This window comes from Colias eurytheme, chromosome 11 (genome assembly GCF_061535395.1).
Source record: "Colias eurytheme isolate Ceu_HAF_F1 chromosome 11, ilColEury1 Martin Lab GWU primary, whole genome shotgun sequence".
NCBI classification, from domain to species: Eukaryota; Metazoa; Arthropoda; class Insecta; order Lepidoptera; family Pieridae; genus Colias; species Colias eurytheme.
In genome coordinates this window covers 3,701,885-3,722,309 of record NC_142990.1, presented here as the reverse complement: position 1 = coordinate 3,722,309, position 20,425 = coordinate 3,701,885, and the positions used below count along the sequence as shown (strand labels likewise).

Sequence of the window (20,425 nt, the reverse complement as noted above, 5' to 3'; positions counted from 1 at the left end):
AGATATAATAACAATAGAGCCATAACAATAACATTTTATTTTCATATTATAAATGCAAATAATTTTATTCTTGTACAAAAATAACTTAAGAATGTATGCATCTAGGTAAAGGTATGCAAAAATAAAATACCTAAGTAGATCTATTTAGACAAAATCGTCAGTTCAATATTATAAATCTTTAAATTCCAATGAAAATTAGGTTTTTGTCATCGTTGTATGTATTAAAAATAAAATTTATAGGGTAATAATTTGGTTAATTTAAATAACGACTATTGACCGCCCGCGGTTGTACATGTACTAATTAATTGTTTATTAGTGTTATGACAGCACACAGCTTCCGATCTTCAAAGAAAGCCTACAAGAAACAAAAACGACATCAATTTTATCATAATTTGTTTTTTAGGAGTTTGGAGGAAGAATAGTGGCTTATTCTGGTAACACTAAACATAACTGTTTTATGTACCTACCTACATGTAATTATTAACATGTCATAAATGAACCTAGATTTTCTATTTTAAAGACTAATGAATAATAGTGCATGTCTGTTGTCAATAGGGTTTTACAAAACAGTTTGAAAAAATATATTTAAAATAAAAATAGAAGCAGCAATAAAAAGCACATAAATGTAGAGTTACATTTAAATATACGTTACAAATATTTATATGGCTTACCAATTACCAAATAATTGCATTTTTTTAAATTAGGTACTTAATCGTAATTACATTCCAATTTGTAAACATATTACGGTAATTACTTAACTCCAAAATTTATAACAATCTTACACAAATAATAAGATGCAATATTTATTCATGTTTTTGTGGTCTCATGGTCCATTTTGGTCGATTTAAGATTGTGGTAATCTTTATAGCTTTGTCAAACTGTTGTACACATGGGCCTAACAGGTCCAATCAATTTATTTAATTGGAAACTCGATAATAAGCGGCCCTTTGATAATGCTCCTATTAATTGATATTTGTTTGAACACTTTTTGACTGATGAACAGAAATATTTTTGTTGAGTTAAGAGTTAATTTTTGAAAACGGTAGCAAAAGTACATGATGGCCATAGAAATCTAAATAACAAGACACTAGAAGTCGTAGGCGTGCGTGACCTTGTCGCCACTCAGGTGTTTTGCACATCACCAGTGCATTCGTCACTGTTCAGTTGCTCTGGAGACGTATGAGTGTATACATGGTGTGTTTCAGCAATTCCCATTGCGGAAATTCTTCCACAAGTTGTAATTATACTTATAAAGGAATAATATTTCATCGGAAAATATATTTTTTTAGAAATAATGCCGTTTTTCCTTAAAATTATAGAATATTTACAAGTATTACGAGTGTCACCATAGTAATCGAAATAACAATGAATGACACAGTCGACCATTCTTATTATCACGTTTGTTCGTATTGGAGCAAAAAGTCTCATATACTTAGGGATGTTATTCTAAAATAAACCGTAAATTCTTGCGTTACGATACATATTCAAAAGCTTAATTTAATAGATAAGTTAGTTTTCACTAAAATCAAGCTGTCCAATAAAAGGCATAGTTTACTTGTGTGTACTGTTTAGCTTTCGGTTTGAATGTGTTGATTTTGGCGACAGCGGTTTTCATACGAATTATGACATTATAGCACTTCTATGTGTCTTGTTATTTAGATTTCTATGATGATGGCATAGTGTTTTTTAATAGTTTTTTTTTGTTTAATGCATTTGCATTTTAATAGAGTTTTATTTAGTTGAACTCAATCTGTATTTTCAGAAGTTAATTTATATTATTAAAAGATAGCAGAAGACAAAGAAAATCCTAATTTATCCTTTCGCATTTTCTTTAAAATGTAGAGAGAGATTGTTATATTTTTTACAATTTTTAGTTTATTTCTAATTGATTTAATGCACAAATAATTATTTGATTCAACAGTTAATAAATACAATTTGAAAATAAATAAAGATGTGGCAATGTGATATGAAACCTTATCAGAGATATGGAGTTATGTTCTGTGATTTATAGCATAAATGTTCTTGATAGTGTTCAATTTGAGATTACGCTTATCTATCGTGTTTGTTAATTTTTTTGGAACTTTACAGTTGAGGGATTTTTTTTGGCTGAAGTAGGTTGAATTGTATATATGAGTAATACCTAATTTAATGAATAGGTAGGTATGTAGGTACTTACTGTTGCATTTTGACTGAGTTTTCAATCTCTATTTTTTTTTCTTTAAAGAAGTTTAATTCAGTGTTTTTGAAGAAATGTAGAGTAGGTAGCTTAAAGTTTTAATTTATTTATAAAACAGGGATATGTCGTAAAATAATACATGAATACATATACTCACAAAAGTGAGGAAAATTTTTATTTTAGCCGTATTAGGTTTAAATTACCGAATATTTTATAGATTTATATGCATATTCTAGTGAATTTAACACCCCACAAATCCGTGTCATAAATATTTATTCGTCTGGTTTTCATAGTACTTAATCAAAGATTTTTATTGTATATATCTGCAATTTTCTTGTTCATTAGTTATTTTATATTCTTGACATTTAAACAGAGCAATAATATGTTCGGGCGGTATTTTAAGAGTCCTGAATACATTTTGAGCTACAAAATGTGGGTTATATTTAGAATAAACCGGTTAGATTAGCTATTAGCTAGAAAACTAAAACTGATTGTTATCAGAGCTCTTTCTATCCTTGTTTAAAATATTAATAATAAAATAAATTGCTATTTACACTTTCAGTTAGTGAATTAATGAAATTACACGTTCCCAACGTCTTATCATACGTTATCGTTCCGATATTATGAGGAAATCACACAAAATGGACGCAAATTGCGATAAATATGTGATTTCTTTTATTTTATCTTTAATCCTTTTTTCAGTCGATGGTCAGATAGCGGCTTTAGCGGTTGTGATAGAAAGAAGGGCTTAGTATCATTGGTTATGCCTGTATTAGTGGAGATTTCATCTTATCAGCGTAATTGGTAAGAGTTGGATTTATTATTGGCCTTGTGTTGAGATGCCGTTGATTTGTGATTGATAGAATAGGTAGTAATATAAGGGTTGCATAATAATTATATAATAAGTACTTAGTGTGTATAGAGGTTAGGGATTTGGTTAGATTCTTATAAATGTTTCACACGATTCTTCTTATTCTTTAAATACATGTTTAATTCAAGCTGAAGCAGTAGAAAAACGTGCTATTACTTTAATTTTGAACTTCTAGGAAGATATTTACAATAATTAAGTTTTTTTTAAAACCTAGGACGCTACCTTGTACCTACTCTTAATTTTTGTTCTTAACAAGCTAATGCGTTGTTGAAGCCAAAATATTATTTATTCAGATGCTTTTGTTTATAATTACATTTTTTAAATAGTGAAGTGCATTGACAATTATTAGCATTAGAAGAAAATCCTACTTTGGCCTGCGCTCTATATATGTTTATAACCTTAACGCACACGTTTTTTTAATCTGTAATAAGAATTACAGATAAAAAATAATTCATATTAAGTATCAATATTTAGACGGGAAAAACTATTGTAAACTAAATCAGCGCGTGATCACAGATTATACTATCTTATTGACACAAGTACCTAAGTCAAATCAAGAGTTATCAATGATGCCGCTGTATTGACATGCATTAGGTACGCGATTTGATTTAAAAAGTAAACTTTTGATAAGATTTTGTCTATGGTGTTTTTAACTTTCGAACTTTTTTTAATGTAAATTGTCTATGATAATATGTTTTTCTTTTATAATTTAAACATGCTGAGATCCATTTGAGAAGTGAGTTTCATATTGATATCTTTTTACATTGTTGTGGAGTTTTCTCTACCTAGATATGTTTGTTTTGACTCTACTAATATGTTCATGTAATGTTATTCTTTGTATACAAGAGTATTTTTACCAGATAATATTCAAAGAAATTACTCGTTATTTTTAGTGCGTTATAGTGTAGGTAAGTTATGTACCGTTTTTATATCAACAAGACAGTATTGGTAACCATAATATTATTATAATCCAATTCTCAGATATCACTGCTAATAATCATACATGAGTATGTAATTTTTATTCGATGTAAGTAAAATTGTAATGTATCACACCCAATAGTAATTAAGACATTGATAATGTTAAAACGATTTTATCTATGAGAACTGACATAATCTTATCATAATACAAATTAATTATTAATACGTAAGTGCTTATACGAGCATTAGTAATCACTGCATTAATACATTACATATTTATTGCTTATATTTTACGCACAATTATTGATATAAATTGTGAGACAAAATTGCCAAGTAGGTGCCCTTATTTCTTCAATTCATAAGGTAGAAAAAAGTATATTTTACGTATTTATAGTGCAAGTTGTGTTGCGATTTGGTAAGACTATAAATATTTACTTCTTAGGTTTTTAAACAGCTACTGTTTTATGTAGGTACGTATAGTATTGTATATATCACCATAATAAATCATCAAATGAAGCAAATTCTTGGAGCATGTAAGTCAGGCCGATACATGCATAAATAAATAATTTATTCCCAACGCGTCCAAGACACCTCCATACTACAAGTTTCTTATATAGGTTTAGACAAACTTGGCGATTTCTATACATTCATGTCTTACACAAAATGTGAATGTCCACTTTGTTTATTAAATTCCTCTGAAAGATTTCGACATGCGGGTCGGTAGCGGCTTTAGTAATACCGCCGTCATCTAGATGCAGTATAGATAGATATCTTCAGTTGGCTTAGCGGTAATAAAAATCACGACTCAGTTGGCTAACAACGCTTAATGCCTGGTAACTTATCGCTCGTATCGAGTGTTATTTGCGGTATATCAGTTAATCAAATTGGAAGCGCGTCGATATCGCGGACGTCTTTCGATAGCGCACCGGTTTATCTTAATTGATTGTCTCTTTTTGACATAATACCGATTTATTTAATTGTTTCATTTGCTTTGATGTGCGAATTACCGCTGCCCTTATACTCCAGTCAGTCTAGACATTCAATTCACAATAATTCCAAAAGTTATCAAACTTCGGTCAAGTGAATGGTACATTGGGACGACAATAAATCCCATTTTGCAACCTTGTCCGCAGTCCGGAACTGCAATTAAATTATTTTTTGCTGTATGGTCCTGAAAAAAATTCCAAAAGTTCTGCAAACTTGGGGAAGTTTTCGATATAATATTTCATATCACATATTAAATTTGCAACCAATCTCAGTGTACGGAACATCTTTTAATATTGAATATTAATGTTTTTTTTTTTTTATTAAACTGAATGAGGTTGCAAATTTGTAAATGCACCAGAATAGATGTTTTCGAAGTTTGCAACCAAGTTCCAAAACTTTTGTAATTATTCCGAGACCACCTTACTCGAAAAAATGACCACGAATTAAAAATAATTATAAATAAACATGTTCCGGTCAACCAAAAAGAATGCAAATTTATACAACCGTTCGGTATATATTTCCGATATCTGTGTTAAGTTTGCAGAACTTTTGGAATTTTTTTCACGACCATACAGCAAAAAATAATTTAATTGCAATTTTAACAATGTTCCGTACACTTAGATTGATTGCAAATTTAATATGTGATATGAAATATTATATCGAAAACTTCCCCAAGTTTGCAGAACTTTTGGAATTTTTTTCACGACCATACAGCAAAAAAATAATTTAATTGCAATTTTAACAATGTTCCGGACTGCGGACAAGGTTGCAAAATGAGATTTATTGTCGTCCCAATGTACCATTTACTTGACCGAAGTTTGAAAACTTTTGGAATTATTGTTAAATTCTCGATTTTCAATGTCGATTCTGACTGATCTATATTGTTTCAGATACGTGCGGCATGAGGCGGATCGATCCGGGACGGTTAAGCATCAGCCGTTCGGGATAGGAACGTTATATCGTATAGACTGAATTGAGATGATAGGAGTGCGGACTCATAGTGCGTGTGTATAAAAGCGATGCATGGTTTGTGAGATCGGATCAGCGGTCATGGACATGAGCGGTGAGGGTGGCGGAGCGGGGGCGGGCGCGTTGCAGCAGCGGTGGTACGACAGCCGCGTGAACGGCAGCCCGGCGGCCGGCGACGTCTCCGAGACCAATGGGGACGGCTTCTTCCACTCGCCGCTAGAGGGCGGCCACCACAGCCGCGCCCGCTACTACCATCAGCAAATGCATGCCCCTTATTCTACTGCTGTTGGATCTCATGGTGAGTTCAACATTTTCACTATTACTTTTCTTATTCATAAATCTTTTTGTAATAGATAGGTACCTACTATATGTGTATTAGATGCTATCCTTGACCTTTATCATTAGACATTAGAGACAAGTCTTTTCAGTCGTTAAATTGTAGCCAAAGAAGTTATGCGAAGTTTGGCATTTAAAGTTGAGTCGAGCTGACTGTTATGTGTGTGTAATTTATAAGTATTAATTAAATTTACGAATGCTAAATATTTCGAAGATTCGCAATCGTAAATCACGACAATTTAAATTAAGTACGGAAAAGTTAGCAGAACCGAGAGCCGTGATAATTAAATATGTTAAGCGGGGTAGTAATTCCGTGAGACTGTCAGTATTTAAAGCAAAACGCGGACGGTAGGCAGCCCCGAATCTTATCGCGCATCAGACGATATCTCTCCAAAACTCCACAATTAATTCAACAGAGCCGGGCCAGTCAAAATCGCCATTCTGTAAGGTGACAGCTTAGGTAAACACGATCTAAAATGGGCCTCGGACCGTAAAAGAAAAAAATCATTCCATACTTTTTGTTTTTGCTTTTTAAGGTTTAAATTTTATGGTCGCTATAAAGATTTTCGTGGGGACAGGTGGCTCTGCTTTATAATTTAACTACTCATGGAAACGCACACCAAATTTAATATTGAAGCTCGTCCTTAAAGGCTAGATTGGCGTGTGGTGGACGTTTTTAATTTATTAAGCGGTGCGTCGGTAGTGATGTGACACTCAAGAAACTGTGTCAGTTCTCGGAATCGGAACTGGGAATCGATTTCGTCGCGTTCACAGCAGTTATGTACTGTAGTTTATGTGTGTCCCATCCCTGTACGATTTTAGCCTGTTTGTAAACGAACTCTCTTATCGTGTTATGTTCTCAGTCACGATGCGGCTTCTTGATGCTTTGATTATATCTAAATCTGGTAAATTCATTTGTCGACACACGACAGTGGACGGCCCGATTAGCCACTAAAATTACTTAAAACATTGATTGTCATTTTATTTTATCATCGTATGTATTTTATCATTATTTTATCATCGTAATGTTTGAAGCAATGAAATAAGGTGATTTGCTCAAAAATTATATTTGTTTATTTTATGTTACACAAGCTTGTTGTTATACATGAATTAATTTATCTTGTTCTTTATTGTAATAACGTACTAAAAAATTAAATGAAAACATAATTTGAGGAAATAAACGTAACCTAGGAATGTTCTTTGTATTCAAAAATGTTTAATGGAGAAAAAAAATGCATTTTAAGAAATAACAAGGAGCAAAATAGGTATGTATTTGCGTCTATAATAGCTCATAGCCTCACGTTTTTATCAGCGCACACGTCTTAGGGGACTACAGAAGATATTTTTAGTGAATGTTACTCAAAAATTATATGAAATGTGAGGTTTTCATCAACAATTTTACGAGACAACCGCGCACTTGACCCCGAACGCCGCATAATTGTACTTATTTATTTTCATAAACTAAATGACATTTATTTTCATACAACATTTACCAACTCGCCAAACGAGTACATCTTTACAGCAAAATTGCGGTTATATTTTTTTTATTTATTACCATTTAGAGCTTTTTACGTGGTAAAGATAGAAGAAAGATAATGTCGAATTTTTACTTGACAGATGGATTATCTTTACCTACCATTATTACAAGTGATACTACTTACTTCATTTAATATTTTATTTCGTGGTTTATTTTAATGTTTTTATTTGCGTTTTATTTATTTATTTATTGGTTTACCAACGTTTGTTTACATTTTTACATTTTTACAAAAGTTTAGATACACAAAATAAACAAACATGGTTAATGTAACAAACACTTACTGGCAAACACAGCATGGGTGCTACTTGGGAGTAAGGCTCTTAGGTACCTATAGTTAGGTATTTACCTAAGTCAATAGTGCGAAATAAAAACTCCTGGGGTAGTAGTATGTAGGTACCTATATATACGATAGAATTTAATTCGTAGAAAGAAGGCAACAACGATTTGTCTTACACAATGCACAGGTTGTTTCATTCATCAAGTCCCTTAACTCAAACAGGCCATTAAATAGCTAAAAGTGTATAAAACATAATCCTCAACCGACAACTAGAGTGTTTTTCGTTTTTTAAAGGCTCTCGAGGTAGTAATGCAGTGTAATGTGATACCCGCCCGGCGATTTGACGCACCCGCTATAATTTATTTGATGCTGACACGATTGATGATATGGACGAAATTATTTATTTTATAACACCTCTGTTTCATTACCATATCGAATTTTTGAAGTAAGAAAAGCAATTTGTGCTTCAACCGCTTATTTCAGAAGATATGGTATTCGACGAGATTATGTTTCGATAAGGTCCCCAATAATAGATCACTATCTAATTGATTTTACACATGTTCTAGCCAATTTAAATAGAGTTATGACGCTTGGCATCTCATGTTGACATTTGCATGATTTTTAACTTTCTATGATGACCAATTTGTAGCGTGTTTTAAATTGCTAATGTATTAAATTGTAACTGTATAATCTTAATACTATTATAAAGGCGAAAGTTTGTAAGTATGGATGTATGGATGTATGAATAATGAATGTTTGTTACTCTTTCACGTAAAAACTCCTGAACCGATTACAATGAAATTTAGCACACATATAGAGGGTAACTTGCATAGAAATCTAAATAACAAGACACATAGAAGTGCTGTAATGTATCGTATTCGTATGAAAACCGCTGTCGCCAAAATCAACACATTCAAACCGAAAGCTAAACAGTACACACAAGTAAACTATGCCTTCTATTGGACAGCTTGATTTTAGTGAAAACTAACTTAACTATTAAATTAAGCTTTTGAATATGTATCCTAACGCACGAATTTACGGTTTATTTTAGAATAACATCCCTAAGTATGTGAGACTTTTTGCTCCAATACGAACAAACGTGATAATAAGAATGGTCGACTGTGTCATTCATTGTTATTTCGATTACTATGGTGACACTCGTAATACTTGTAAATATTCTATAATTTTAAGGAAAAACGGCATTATTTCTAAAAAAAAATATTTTCCGATGAAATATTATTCCTTTATAAGTATAATTACAACTTGTGGAAGAATTTCCGCAATGGGAATTGCTGAAACACACCATGTATACACTCATACGTCTCCAGAGCAACTGAACAGTGACGAATGCACTGGTGATGTGAACATCACCTGAGTGGCGACAAGGTCACGCACGCTTACGACTTCTAGTGTCTTGTTATTTAGATTTCTATGGTAACTTGGATTAACACATAGGGTAGGTTTTATCCCGGAAATCCCACGGGAACGGGAACTATGCGGGTTTTCCTTTGAAAACGCGGGCGACGCCGCGGGCGGAAATCTAGTAGAGGATATATAGCCATCGTGGAATGTAGAACTGGCCTTAATGCCGGAGATACTGATACGTATGTGATGTACAAAACAATGAATTGGGTAGGCAATGCTTAGACCAGACACGGGCGTATTGTCATGTCGACGTTAGTGTGAAATGTGTAGGGCTTATATAGTGCATAGGATTTGAGTTTACGCGGCGCTGGTTGTTAGTACCTATTATCTTACGGGTTTTTGTATTTATGAAATAAAAGTTTACAATTTATTATTTAGTATCTATTTAATGTCGCAGCTTAAAAATTCATCCTCAAATCGATTGATGATCATTTGCATCATTGTATAAATTAAAAATTTACTATCTAGGTATTTTTATATGAATTTTCACTTGTTAAAAATGTCATAAAATCGACCTAAGTAACAAGTTAGTTGGTGTAGTAACAAATAAATTCCAAAGAGCAAGATCTTTCTTTGATTGTGAAGAGTATAAGAATGAAGATATGAAGCTTAAAAACAAGAAAGTATTAGTAATTAAAGCATAAAATAGGCACAGAAATTCTGTCCCGTTAACTAAGCAATAAAATGAAAAAATATAAAGAGACGTAGGTAGGTATCGTGTGTCCGGGAAAGTTAAATAAAACAAACATTGAAATTAATCTGTATCGGCGAATGATCGTCCATTTCACACATTTTGAAACAATAACGTCAAACGTATTTGAGTTTTATAATTATGGCAAAAAGACTGTAAGTCCCATGTAGCTATAGAATATATTAAATATGTTAACAAAGTAATTTCATTATAAAGTCCCAAATGGCATAGCGACGAAGAATTTTACCTAATATAAAGTTTCATTACTGCAACATTATCCTAATACAATGTCTTTAGATTTTATGTTAAGCAAACAGTTATTTACAATATTAGAGTAGGCAACATAATTTTATGAACCATTTTTTATTTATGTTCCTATAACCTAATTATTTTTTCGTCTCTACCTACTAAACATTTTCCAATTACGCTTGCAAAGTCACTTAAAGTTGCATGGGATGTAAGAACTTCCCTATATAGGTACATACTACCTAGGTACATGTACCTAGGTAGGAATTTAAACGACTAGCTTTTCCATTCATGAAATATCAACTTTACCGTTTTTAATTTCCCGTCTCTTCATGTCACTCCTGGGTCAATTAGCACTGAAGCCATCACACTTTTATTTGTGTCTGGCTTTAAAGTGTTTGAAGTTTCAATTTTAATTAATATTCACCTTCGTTTTCTGCCAAAATCGTTAGTCACTTGGCATTTTTAGAGTCGCAAACATTCGTTGTTTTAACAAAGAAATGCCAGTTATGTTTAAGTGGCGTTTCTCAAATCTAAATGTATTATTTTGAGTGCCGTACGCCTGTTTTACAATCAAGTGAAAATCAAGAAGCGGAACTGTTCTAAAGTTTATTATTGTGCGTTGTAATAGTTGTTTAATGTACATGGCTTTGCAATTTATAAAATGTTATTGCTATTATAAGAAATGTAGGTAGGTTAACTTGCACTGAAGAATAATGTAATACATATAAAATATAAATACATATAAAGTTTATTCTCAGATCATTACATAAGTGCTCATTTAATTCCATGTAAATTAAAAGAAAACTCATGCAAGATTTTCCGATGCATCCAGATAATACAACTGCAACAGCCAATCGGCAAAACCGCCAACAATGGAACGATAAATAAAAACGTATTCTAACGCAATACGAATTGTGCGTAGCGTTGCGTGCGTAAAAAACGTTGCGTTCAGATTGGCGCAATTAGTGCCGCGGGGCGGGGCCAGCGCGCGCGCAACGACATGTCCTCCTCACGCACACCACCGCAGCCGACGCTAAATAATGATGCCATGAAACTTTAATTATTTCCCCCGAACCAGACGCATTCCAAGCGAAACCTATGGGAACACTTGATCGCTATTCTAATCCCCCTATCGACTCTATCTATTCGTAAACGCTACAAGTTTTTGCGGAGATAACGCGCGAATTTAATTCGCGTTATGATTTACAAAACATGGTGGCTAATTGTTTCGTAGATAACTTCACGCTAATTGAAATAGAAAGTCTGTGGTGTTATCGTGTTAAAATGTTGATTTTATCAAATTACATTAACTACGTTCTTGAATCAACTTTTTTTAGTGCATAATGACATATTTTATCGTCGGACGATGAATTGTTTGTTTCTACCTTATAGTTAGTAATTTATTCTTACTTTATTCTTTCAACAATGAAAATGAATTACAAAAAAAAAAAAAACACTTTGTTGTTTGATAAATTAAAACAAATCGATTCTTGTATATTTACTGAAAAGTTTAACACATGAAAAAGTTACCTAAACAGAAGCAAGCCGCGCTTACATTTTTTATCTTACACGTTATTAATTTAAAAAATAATTTGTAATTTGAACTATTTTTCGCGCAATAGGTTATTGAACGAAATATGAGTCTATACAACAATTTCGAAGTAAATTAAAAGCGATGTGTTCAGAAGCCGTGGGCGGCGGACTGGAAGCTTACTGTTAAACTTTCCAGACGATATTCTGTTCAGTTCACATACCGAATGTATGGCGTATGTTTACTTTTGCACGCCTCATAAGCGAAGCGTTGAGGTGGGTAGGTACTACTGTCACTTCGCGCAAAACATCTGATTTTTCAAACTTAAAATGTCTTTATTTATCATACATTGCACTTGTAAGATAATACATACACACACATATTAAGAAAAAACACTATTTTTAACGTTCATGATATTTTTGATGTAATTTTTGTTATTTAAACTAGTTAAAAAACAGTTTAAAAAAGTTCTGTCTTGGACGTCCGTGTGTCTGTATGTGCGGATCCTTTTTCTTGTTAACACGATAGCGACCGAAATACTTTACTAATCGAGTCTTTTTTTTTCTCTTACGCTTGAGTATGCTCAGGAATAGAACCCTTTCATTTTTCAGGGTCTGATTCGATGTGGTTTAATTGTTATTAAACAAACAAAAATAATAATTAATAAATATTTATTAAAAAAAAATTATGAGGCGTGCACTTTCGGATTTTCCAAATTTTTTTATGATACTATAATGAACGTTTTTTTGGAATGATAATACAGTTTTAGTCATTTTTTTGTTATTCCAAACGATTGAAAAGCTTAATTTTTGGTAGAGCATCATATACCTACTGGATTTTTTATGGATACTTATTTTTATTTATTTTTGACGCTTTGTATAGTTATTTTTTGTTTAAAAATTGTAGCCTTGTTATTTTTTTTATGTAGGTAGGTGTATATAGTAAGAATGCAAAGGATATCTACTTATTCGAAAAGGGTTGCGACGTCATCTGAAGTTGCATCGCATTTAATCAGTCAAAAGTTTTGTACTAAGCTGTCGATTTAATTTATCCCTCATCAATATTCATAGCTTACATTTGTTATATACCAAACCGCTTCGCTCAAACTAATGGAATTCACGTATGAAAAACATCAGTATATTCGATGTAACATCGAATGATAAATATTAAAGACCAAAATGATGCTTAAGGAATGAGGAATGAAATAATTTTTTTGCACATAACCGTCTCAGATTAGACCGCGAGTTAGCATTCTAAAGGCTCTAATAAAAAACGGAAAGTCGCAGAAGCTTCACGATTAATTAAGTCAGTCCGTTATTCATCAGAGCGGGCGTTTATTGGCCGTCACAATTCATTTAACAGGCATTTGCTTGTTCAATATGACGCAATTGCAGTAAATACATATTCGATAAAAATTAAGAAAGATAGTTTAAGAGTAACAATTTTAATAATAAACACAGATAGAGAGGTGCGGGTGGAGAGAAATTTTGACAAACTTACAAAAAAGTTTTATCATACAATTTTTATTAAAAAAAAAGGTGAATTATACCTACCTACTAAATTGCTTGTGAACTCCGTTTTGACAAGGAAAATATGCAGGTTTTTATCTATTACATTGAAGATAAATATAAATAACAACATTAACTTGTAGAAAAACGCTAATTTGTGGACATCATTATCATTCGAATCTGATAATTATTTGTGTTTTATTCGTATAATTTTATTTTTTTATTAAAAATTCATGTCTAGATATACTTATACGATATAAAATTTAAATGTTTATTGCAGATTGGTATTTTAATAAAATATGGCCTATCTTTTTCAATTAAATAAATATTAAGCGTGACATAAACCGTAATTTAATCCAAGCTTCGATAAAGCTCCAATCAACTATAACCTTCAAATACCTAACTATACAAAGAACGTAAAAAATTGCATTTTTATAGATTTTTCCGGATTCACATTTTATGTGTGCAATAAATTCGTTTAAAGGTTATAAGTAATTTAAAGAAAAATAAAACTAAGACGTTTATCATAATACATAGATAATTTTTTTGCACATCCTTGACTAATACTGAAAATACTGTCATATTGATAATAATAAGTAGGCACTTGTGATAATCTTACTATCTGTAAGATAAGATTTTGTTTTCCGTCGGAGTTTTGGCGCAGATTTATTTGCTTTACACCTTCACACTTATTTCAATGTCGATCAATATCTAAATAGATAAGTACATGTCTTCTATCAATGAATTTATATCTACACTAGCTTTCCGCGCGCGGCTTCGCCCGCGTTTTCAAAGACATACCCGCATAGTTCCCGTTCCCGTGGGATTTCCGGGATAAAACCTATCCTATGTGTTAATCCACGTTACATAATTACACTATAATATATATAGATACCTACAAAATAAACGTTAATATGTGTGATAAATTCCATTGTAATCTGTCCAGTAGTATTTGCGTGAAAGAGTAACAAACAAACAAAGGTACATACACATACATCCATATTCCATCCTTACAAACTTTCGCATTTATAATATTAGTACCTAGTTGAGGACATAAAAAAGTATTGTAGATATAATATTACTGTAAAATAGAACACAAGGACAAAATATTGAACTATCATGGCTCGCATGTCCCAGCAATGTAAACTACACTAGTTTTTAATAGAAAAATCGATTAGTTGCAAACAAATAGCTCGAATAGAAAACAGTGTTCACTTTAATTGGGCCCGCTGTTGAAACTTTCCGATCGATAATGCTTCTAAGCACGGTACTAACCTAAATACGTTACTTTTGTAGTTTAGTTTGTTTGTGAAAAACAGTGTTGGTTTACGTTTAGTCTTGAAAGTCGGTCATAGTATAATGCATGAAAAAAATTGCAGCCCCGTGTGTCCCCTTTATATGAACCGTGAAGCTTTTCATATCTTATCTAGACAGGTATAATACCATTATACTTCCTTTACGATTACGTCCTAGAAGATCTTTGCTTCAATAATAATTTAAATTGAAAAAAAATTGGATTTAAAAAATATCTGTTCTATGAAAAATAACCATTTCAATGAATGAATATGAATGGCAAACTAAAATGAGCTTATGAATAACCTATGCCTTACTCGTTTGATTGTCTTTTTTATTGTAAGCGGAACTTCCTGTTTATCTATATAATCAGATTTTTCATGCTTATATTGGAATATTCGATATAAACAGACCGTGTAAGAATCGATCAAGAGAGCCACAAAAACTTTAATCAATATTAGCTCTCCGACCCCTCTTATTAAAAGGTAATTAACAAAGTTGCTTACGTCATGACAATTTGCTTAATACACAACTCGCGAGTGAGTTTTTCTAATCCGTAATTATTGGGGTAAAAACGGACCCCAGCGCTCGGTTCGTTGAACAATCACCGGTCACTAAGAACTAAATGTATGCAAGCTTGTATATCTTTCGCGTGATTAACTTTGATTGATTGCATCCAAATATTGACGACTCACATTTGAATCACTAAGACTAGGTATAACAATCAGAGACAAAACATATGCACTGTAAATAAGAAGGAGAGAGATAGCAATCGCATAAATTCCAGATTACGAGTTTTAGCAAATGCGACACGATGCAATCCGATGGTAATAGTTGATGTTGCCGACTTTATAGAACGCGAAAGAAAAAATATAGCACAATTTTATTATGCCAAAGGATCCGGTTCGGTGAGTGAGAGGTAACCTTTAAGTTTATAGCCGTAAGGTTCACGTTTTGCGTTACGTAATATAGCGACGGGAACAACGCTGTCGGGGTTTCGTTATCGATAACACTTTTAAATAAACAATATCGGGAATTAAGGATTTAATTAATAACACGAGAAGGTTTTATAAGATTGATAGTTGTGTTTACATTGTTATTTATCGGGGGTCCCTTCGTCCAATTTGGAGGCTGTTGCGGGTCCCGCTTGTTTCCGGTCGATTGCCGCGCTGAAGGTGATTCGCCGAGAGCTTGATGGATGAAGGTAGAGAAGGCATGCGGCCGACCCGACTCAATTCGTGTATTCATTTACCAAATTAATTCTACATCTCCTCGAGTGACCGTAGATACATATTGCGATGAATTAAGAGTCGAATTTCGATTGTCTAAAGAGGTACAGGTTCAGATATGTTTGTAAATGAGTTAGTGTGGATGATTCGGTGGTTATGTCACGATTTGTCATTGCTATGCAGTTTGGGATGAACTTTAAGCAGAAGCAATGTTAAAAATGTCATGTTAATGAACTGAACTAAGACTCTGAGGAACTATCTAGTTGCGAATGAATAGAATTTTATTTGTACTGACTACATCTCAAGAGGAAAAACGTAACGTCAAAATTCTTTAAATATAATTACGATGTGAGCTTTTAATCCACTGAAAATATTTAAATTCTATAAATAAAACTTATAAGTGCCGGCGAACAATGCTCGGCATTTTAAGCATTCAGCGAGTGTACTGTGTCTCGCGGCACCTTGCAGAAATCGCTCAGGCAAGAATCAAGATTAATGTTTTCATTACGCCATAATTTCTAGTTTAAAACATTTAGGGCAGAGGGCGTTAGCGTCGCACGAGTCGGTTCCGCCTGGAAGGCTATTTTCGCAGCACATTACTGAGGATGAATGATTTCCTGGCGAGCCATGATTTATATTCCGTTGTTACGTAGCTACCAGCTAGACTCTACGTAAACTCATTACCGACCGCTTGTAAAGAATGGAGGTGTCCATTCGTAGCTTTGTATAGAAACTATCGCATTTGTCTTTCTTTGTTAAGTTCGCCACGCGATCGCACTTCCACCGTGTATCGATTTACGTAAGCTCTATTGAGGGAATGATTAAAACGTTCGTTCGTGATATTTTATATTTGCAAATGGGATTTTCTTATGATTAAGCGTTATCATCAATTATATTCTCTTATCATGCATACGCAACCACAATGGTTGCGCGTAATAGCAATCAGGATATACTTTTCAATCCGCTTAAAATATTAAAAAGATAACAAAGTAATTAAGGGACTAATTATATTCATTCACAATTAATAATTGTACCTATTATTCCACTGAGGTAGGTATTGTTTAAATGTTCTCCATATTCCATGCTTACAAAACCAAGATAAACAAGATGTATGTACAAGTTCAGATAATATAATACTGCTCCAAGGATCGATTGTTATTCCAGTGTTTGTTATAGATAATTTTTAGTGGTGATAATCTGTGGTTTGCGAACGCGTGCCCTCTCAATCACTATCATCAAGACCCTTGCTACGGGTGCATTTACTCTTACTGCTTGTCTCGAGTTTGTTTTCTAAATAACAGATAATTTTAGTATGAAATTACTTTAAAAATCCGAAAGTAAGCGATAATGTTTGCCTCTTTAACGCCGTTTATGTTTATTTATATTTTTATACACAGGCCAATTTTATGTCCTTTTGTTCCGTGTGATTTTTAATAAAAAAAGAATATGTTTATGTCTAGTGACGTCATTTGTTTAATTCCTCATTTGTAGGTATATTGTGATATTGGAAATGATCTCTAAATAGCGCCAACAATGGCTGCAACATTGATTAATTTGCTGAGTAAGATATAATGTAACTCGATTTATCTATATCAATTACGTTTATGGAATTGTATTTGATTGTAGCGCCGCAATCGCTTTTAAACGTAATTAATATAGATGACAAATTTTCTAGAAATGTAGTAGGTACTGACTGATTATAACACACAAAATGTAACAATACCTATGCCTTAAACCTTATAATACATTTAATTTAAAATTGTATGGCGGTATGAATTATTAAAATTATAAATAATTTTAAATAAGATGGCGTAAGTAAACTGTGTTCCCGTTGATGTTTCTAAACACGTAATAAATGTACATATATGGTAATTACTGTAATAAGATAATTATATGAGTTAATTTTAATACATGAAATCGTTAATTTGCATAACCAGTAAGTAAGCCGGTAACTATGATAGCCAGCGTTGTACGGAATTCGAGCAACAGTTAGTGCATTTTAATTTAGCCCGTTCACTGGTCTATTTATGAAATTGTAGCATATTGTCATTCAGCCGGGTACGTTGGTCGCGTATTTTTCTCGATACCGTAATGCGCAAGTCACGAGCGGTTATGTAATCGGGCTGCTGACCGGCGCCGTCATTATAGGCATTATTATAGGAACACCGGCCCTCTCGCCCGGCCATTGTCAAGATTGTGGGGTCAGAGAGACCCCGCGAACGTTAACCGACTACGTAATTTCGCTATTCCTATAACCTTATAAATCGTAGCTTGTAAAACAATTACTTGCTCGTTGAAAAGCCAAGATCACGTTTAATGATAGAAATCGTGATCGAGCTACGGTTATTAATTATGGAAATGATTATGACGACTCATATTCCACTCATGTCGTGCCTAATATTATATACTCCGATATTGTTATCATTGAAATCATATGGCAAGTGCCAAGGCTATGTTTTGTGACGAACGACGTTTGTTCTAAGGTCCCTCTTTGACGTGCGAATGTTAGTAGCTGGAATAATAAATGTGCGTTGCAAAGATCAGGGTTTAGTCATGTTCTGAGTTTATCTTCATTAGTTCCTGCAGTGCTGCATAGACTGCATACTTTAACTCTTCAATTCCCATGTCTAAGTTAATAGCAATTTTGCATTTCTCTTTTACTGAAATAGTTTAGAGACATCTGGCGAAGACAAAAACAAAGAACAAAAAAATTAATTCTACCCCCCCCTTTTTTTTATGAGGGTGTCACCTACAGGTGACACTGGGCATTGTTTTAACTTAGGACTCTAAAGGACTAACGAGGTTTTTCTTTTTTTGGTAGGAATAAAATATTGATTTTTATTATAATAATATTTATTTATGAACAAGTAGAAAAAAAAATACATAACTTATTTTTTGTGGAACATGTACCAACACTTTAGAAGTAAACCGATATTGCACTTGGCGCACATTTTTCTAGTGCGTTGGTGATAGGTAGTACCTGCATCTTCGCTGTGAGCAATCGACTGCCGAGTGGTCGTCCACAGATCCAGCACTCCTCACTTCTGTGGGCACTCTCATTTGTGCTGAAACGCCCCAGGCAGAATTACGGTTGCCACATTCCGCTGGAAATCGTAGTAGGTCCAGTTAGTTTCCATCAGCCCTTAGATCAGCCATGCATTTTGGCAAACTGTTTCTATGCCAAAACCCGTTTTAAATCCACAAATCCAATGCGATCTACTTTTATGATAGGATCCAATCCGTGTTAGTTGGATAAGATGGTAAGGATGCTGTTGTCATGCCACTTGGCAGTAATAATTTCATCAGAAGCTTTCTAATATCTTTTTTCTTCGGTATTTCGACTTGTTCTTCCTCGTCATGTACACAATTTTCTCCAGAGACGGAAGTTCTATTTTGACATTATACTTGTGACTAAAACATGCGACTAAAAAACGCAAAATACTAGCGTCGTTTTCGTCTCCATTATCTTCGTCAGTCACCACACCATCATCAGGAGGAAACAAAATAATATCGCCTGGGTCTTTTCCGGCGTGCAACTCCTCGGCAATCTCATCTAATGTCAACCTGTAATACGTAAACAAGCTCTAAAACAATATCACCACCTAGCAATAAGACAAAATATAAACAACAGTCTTGTTATTACTTACAATGAATTCGGAATAATAAAGTTATTATAATGCCCAGTGTCACCTCCAGGTGACACAGCATATTTTCAGTGCTGTAGTGAAGATACTATTAGTTATTTTTAGCATAAAATATATTTATATTATAGCTAATACATTCAGTTACTATATACAATAAGAAAAAAAACAATACTTACTGTCGGGACATTTTTATATCACTTTATACTTCAAGGAATCACACAAACTCTGACTTCTTCAAGTACGCGCGAAACAACTAAACAAATTTGATAAATATCATAAGGTTAGCTTTGCCAGAAAATAAACATGAATAGTTCAACTAATAAGCTTTGCTACAAACGTGGTAGAATTAAAAAAAGAAATTTTCATGTGGTAGAAAAAAAAATTAAACTACTGTCACCTACAGGTGACACTGGGAATTGAAGGGTTAAGTCGGCATACCTGTTCTAATTTTAAACTTGTAACTAATGTATAATGCTGTATAATTTAAATTCAAATAGAATTGTATCAGTGTTAAGCTACCAGCTCATCAAACCGTGGTCTGTCGTAGCAAGTGTAGTGGAAATTTTCTAGAGGCTGCGCGCACGCCGCCGGCATAGCAAGGAGCGGTGCGTTTGATGTGAATCATTAGCAGGGCTGTCACCTAATGATACGCATGTATTTAGAGCATGGCTTATTATTTAGTTTTTAGCTACTAAGGTTTATGGCTCTTGATATTGTCTGAAATGAGGTAATGAAAGAAATGTTTTAAGTTTTAACATTTCATTTTCGATTAAAATTTTTCCTG

General features: G+C 33.2%; 1 protein-coding gene across 2 annotated transcripts in view; it reads left to right on the top strand.

Annotated features, from left to right (window-relative positions):
* The window catches only part of LOC149904435 (GATA-binding factor C-like), a 78,528-nt gene that overhangs the window by 3,002 nt on the left and 55,101 nt on the right, over positions 1–20,425 (top strand). For both annotated transcript variants that reach the window (XM_090107197.1, XM_090107196.1), the window contains exon 2: positions 5,843–6,219. In XM_090107197.1, the coding sequence (XP_089963323.1) occupies positions 5,976–6,219 (244 nt within the window). In that variant the 5' untranslated portion in view covers positions 5,843–5,975. The remainder of the gene's footprint in view (positions 1–5,842; positions 6,220–20,425) is intronic.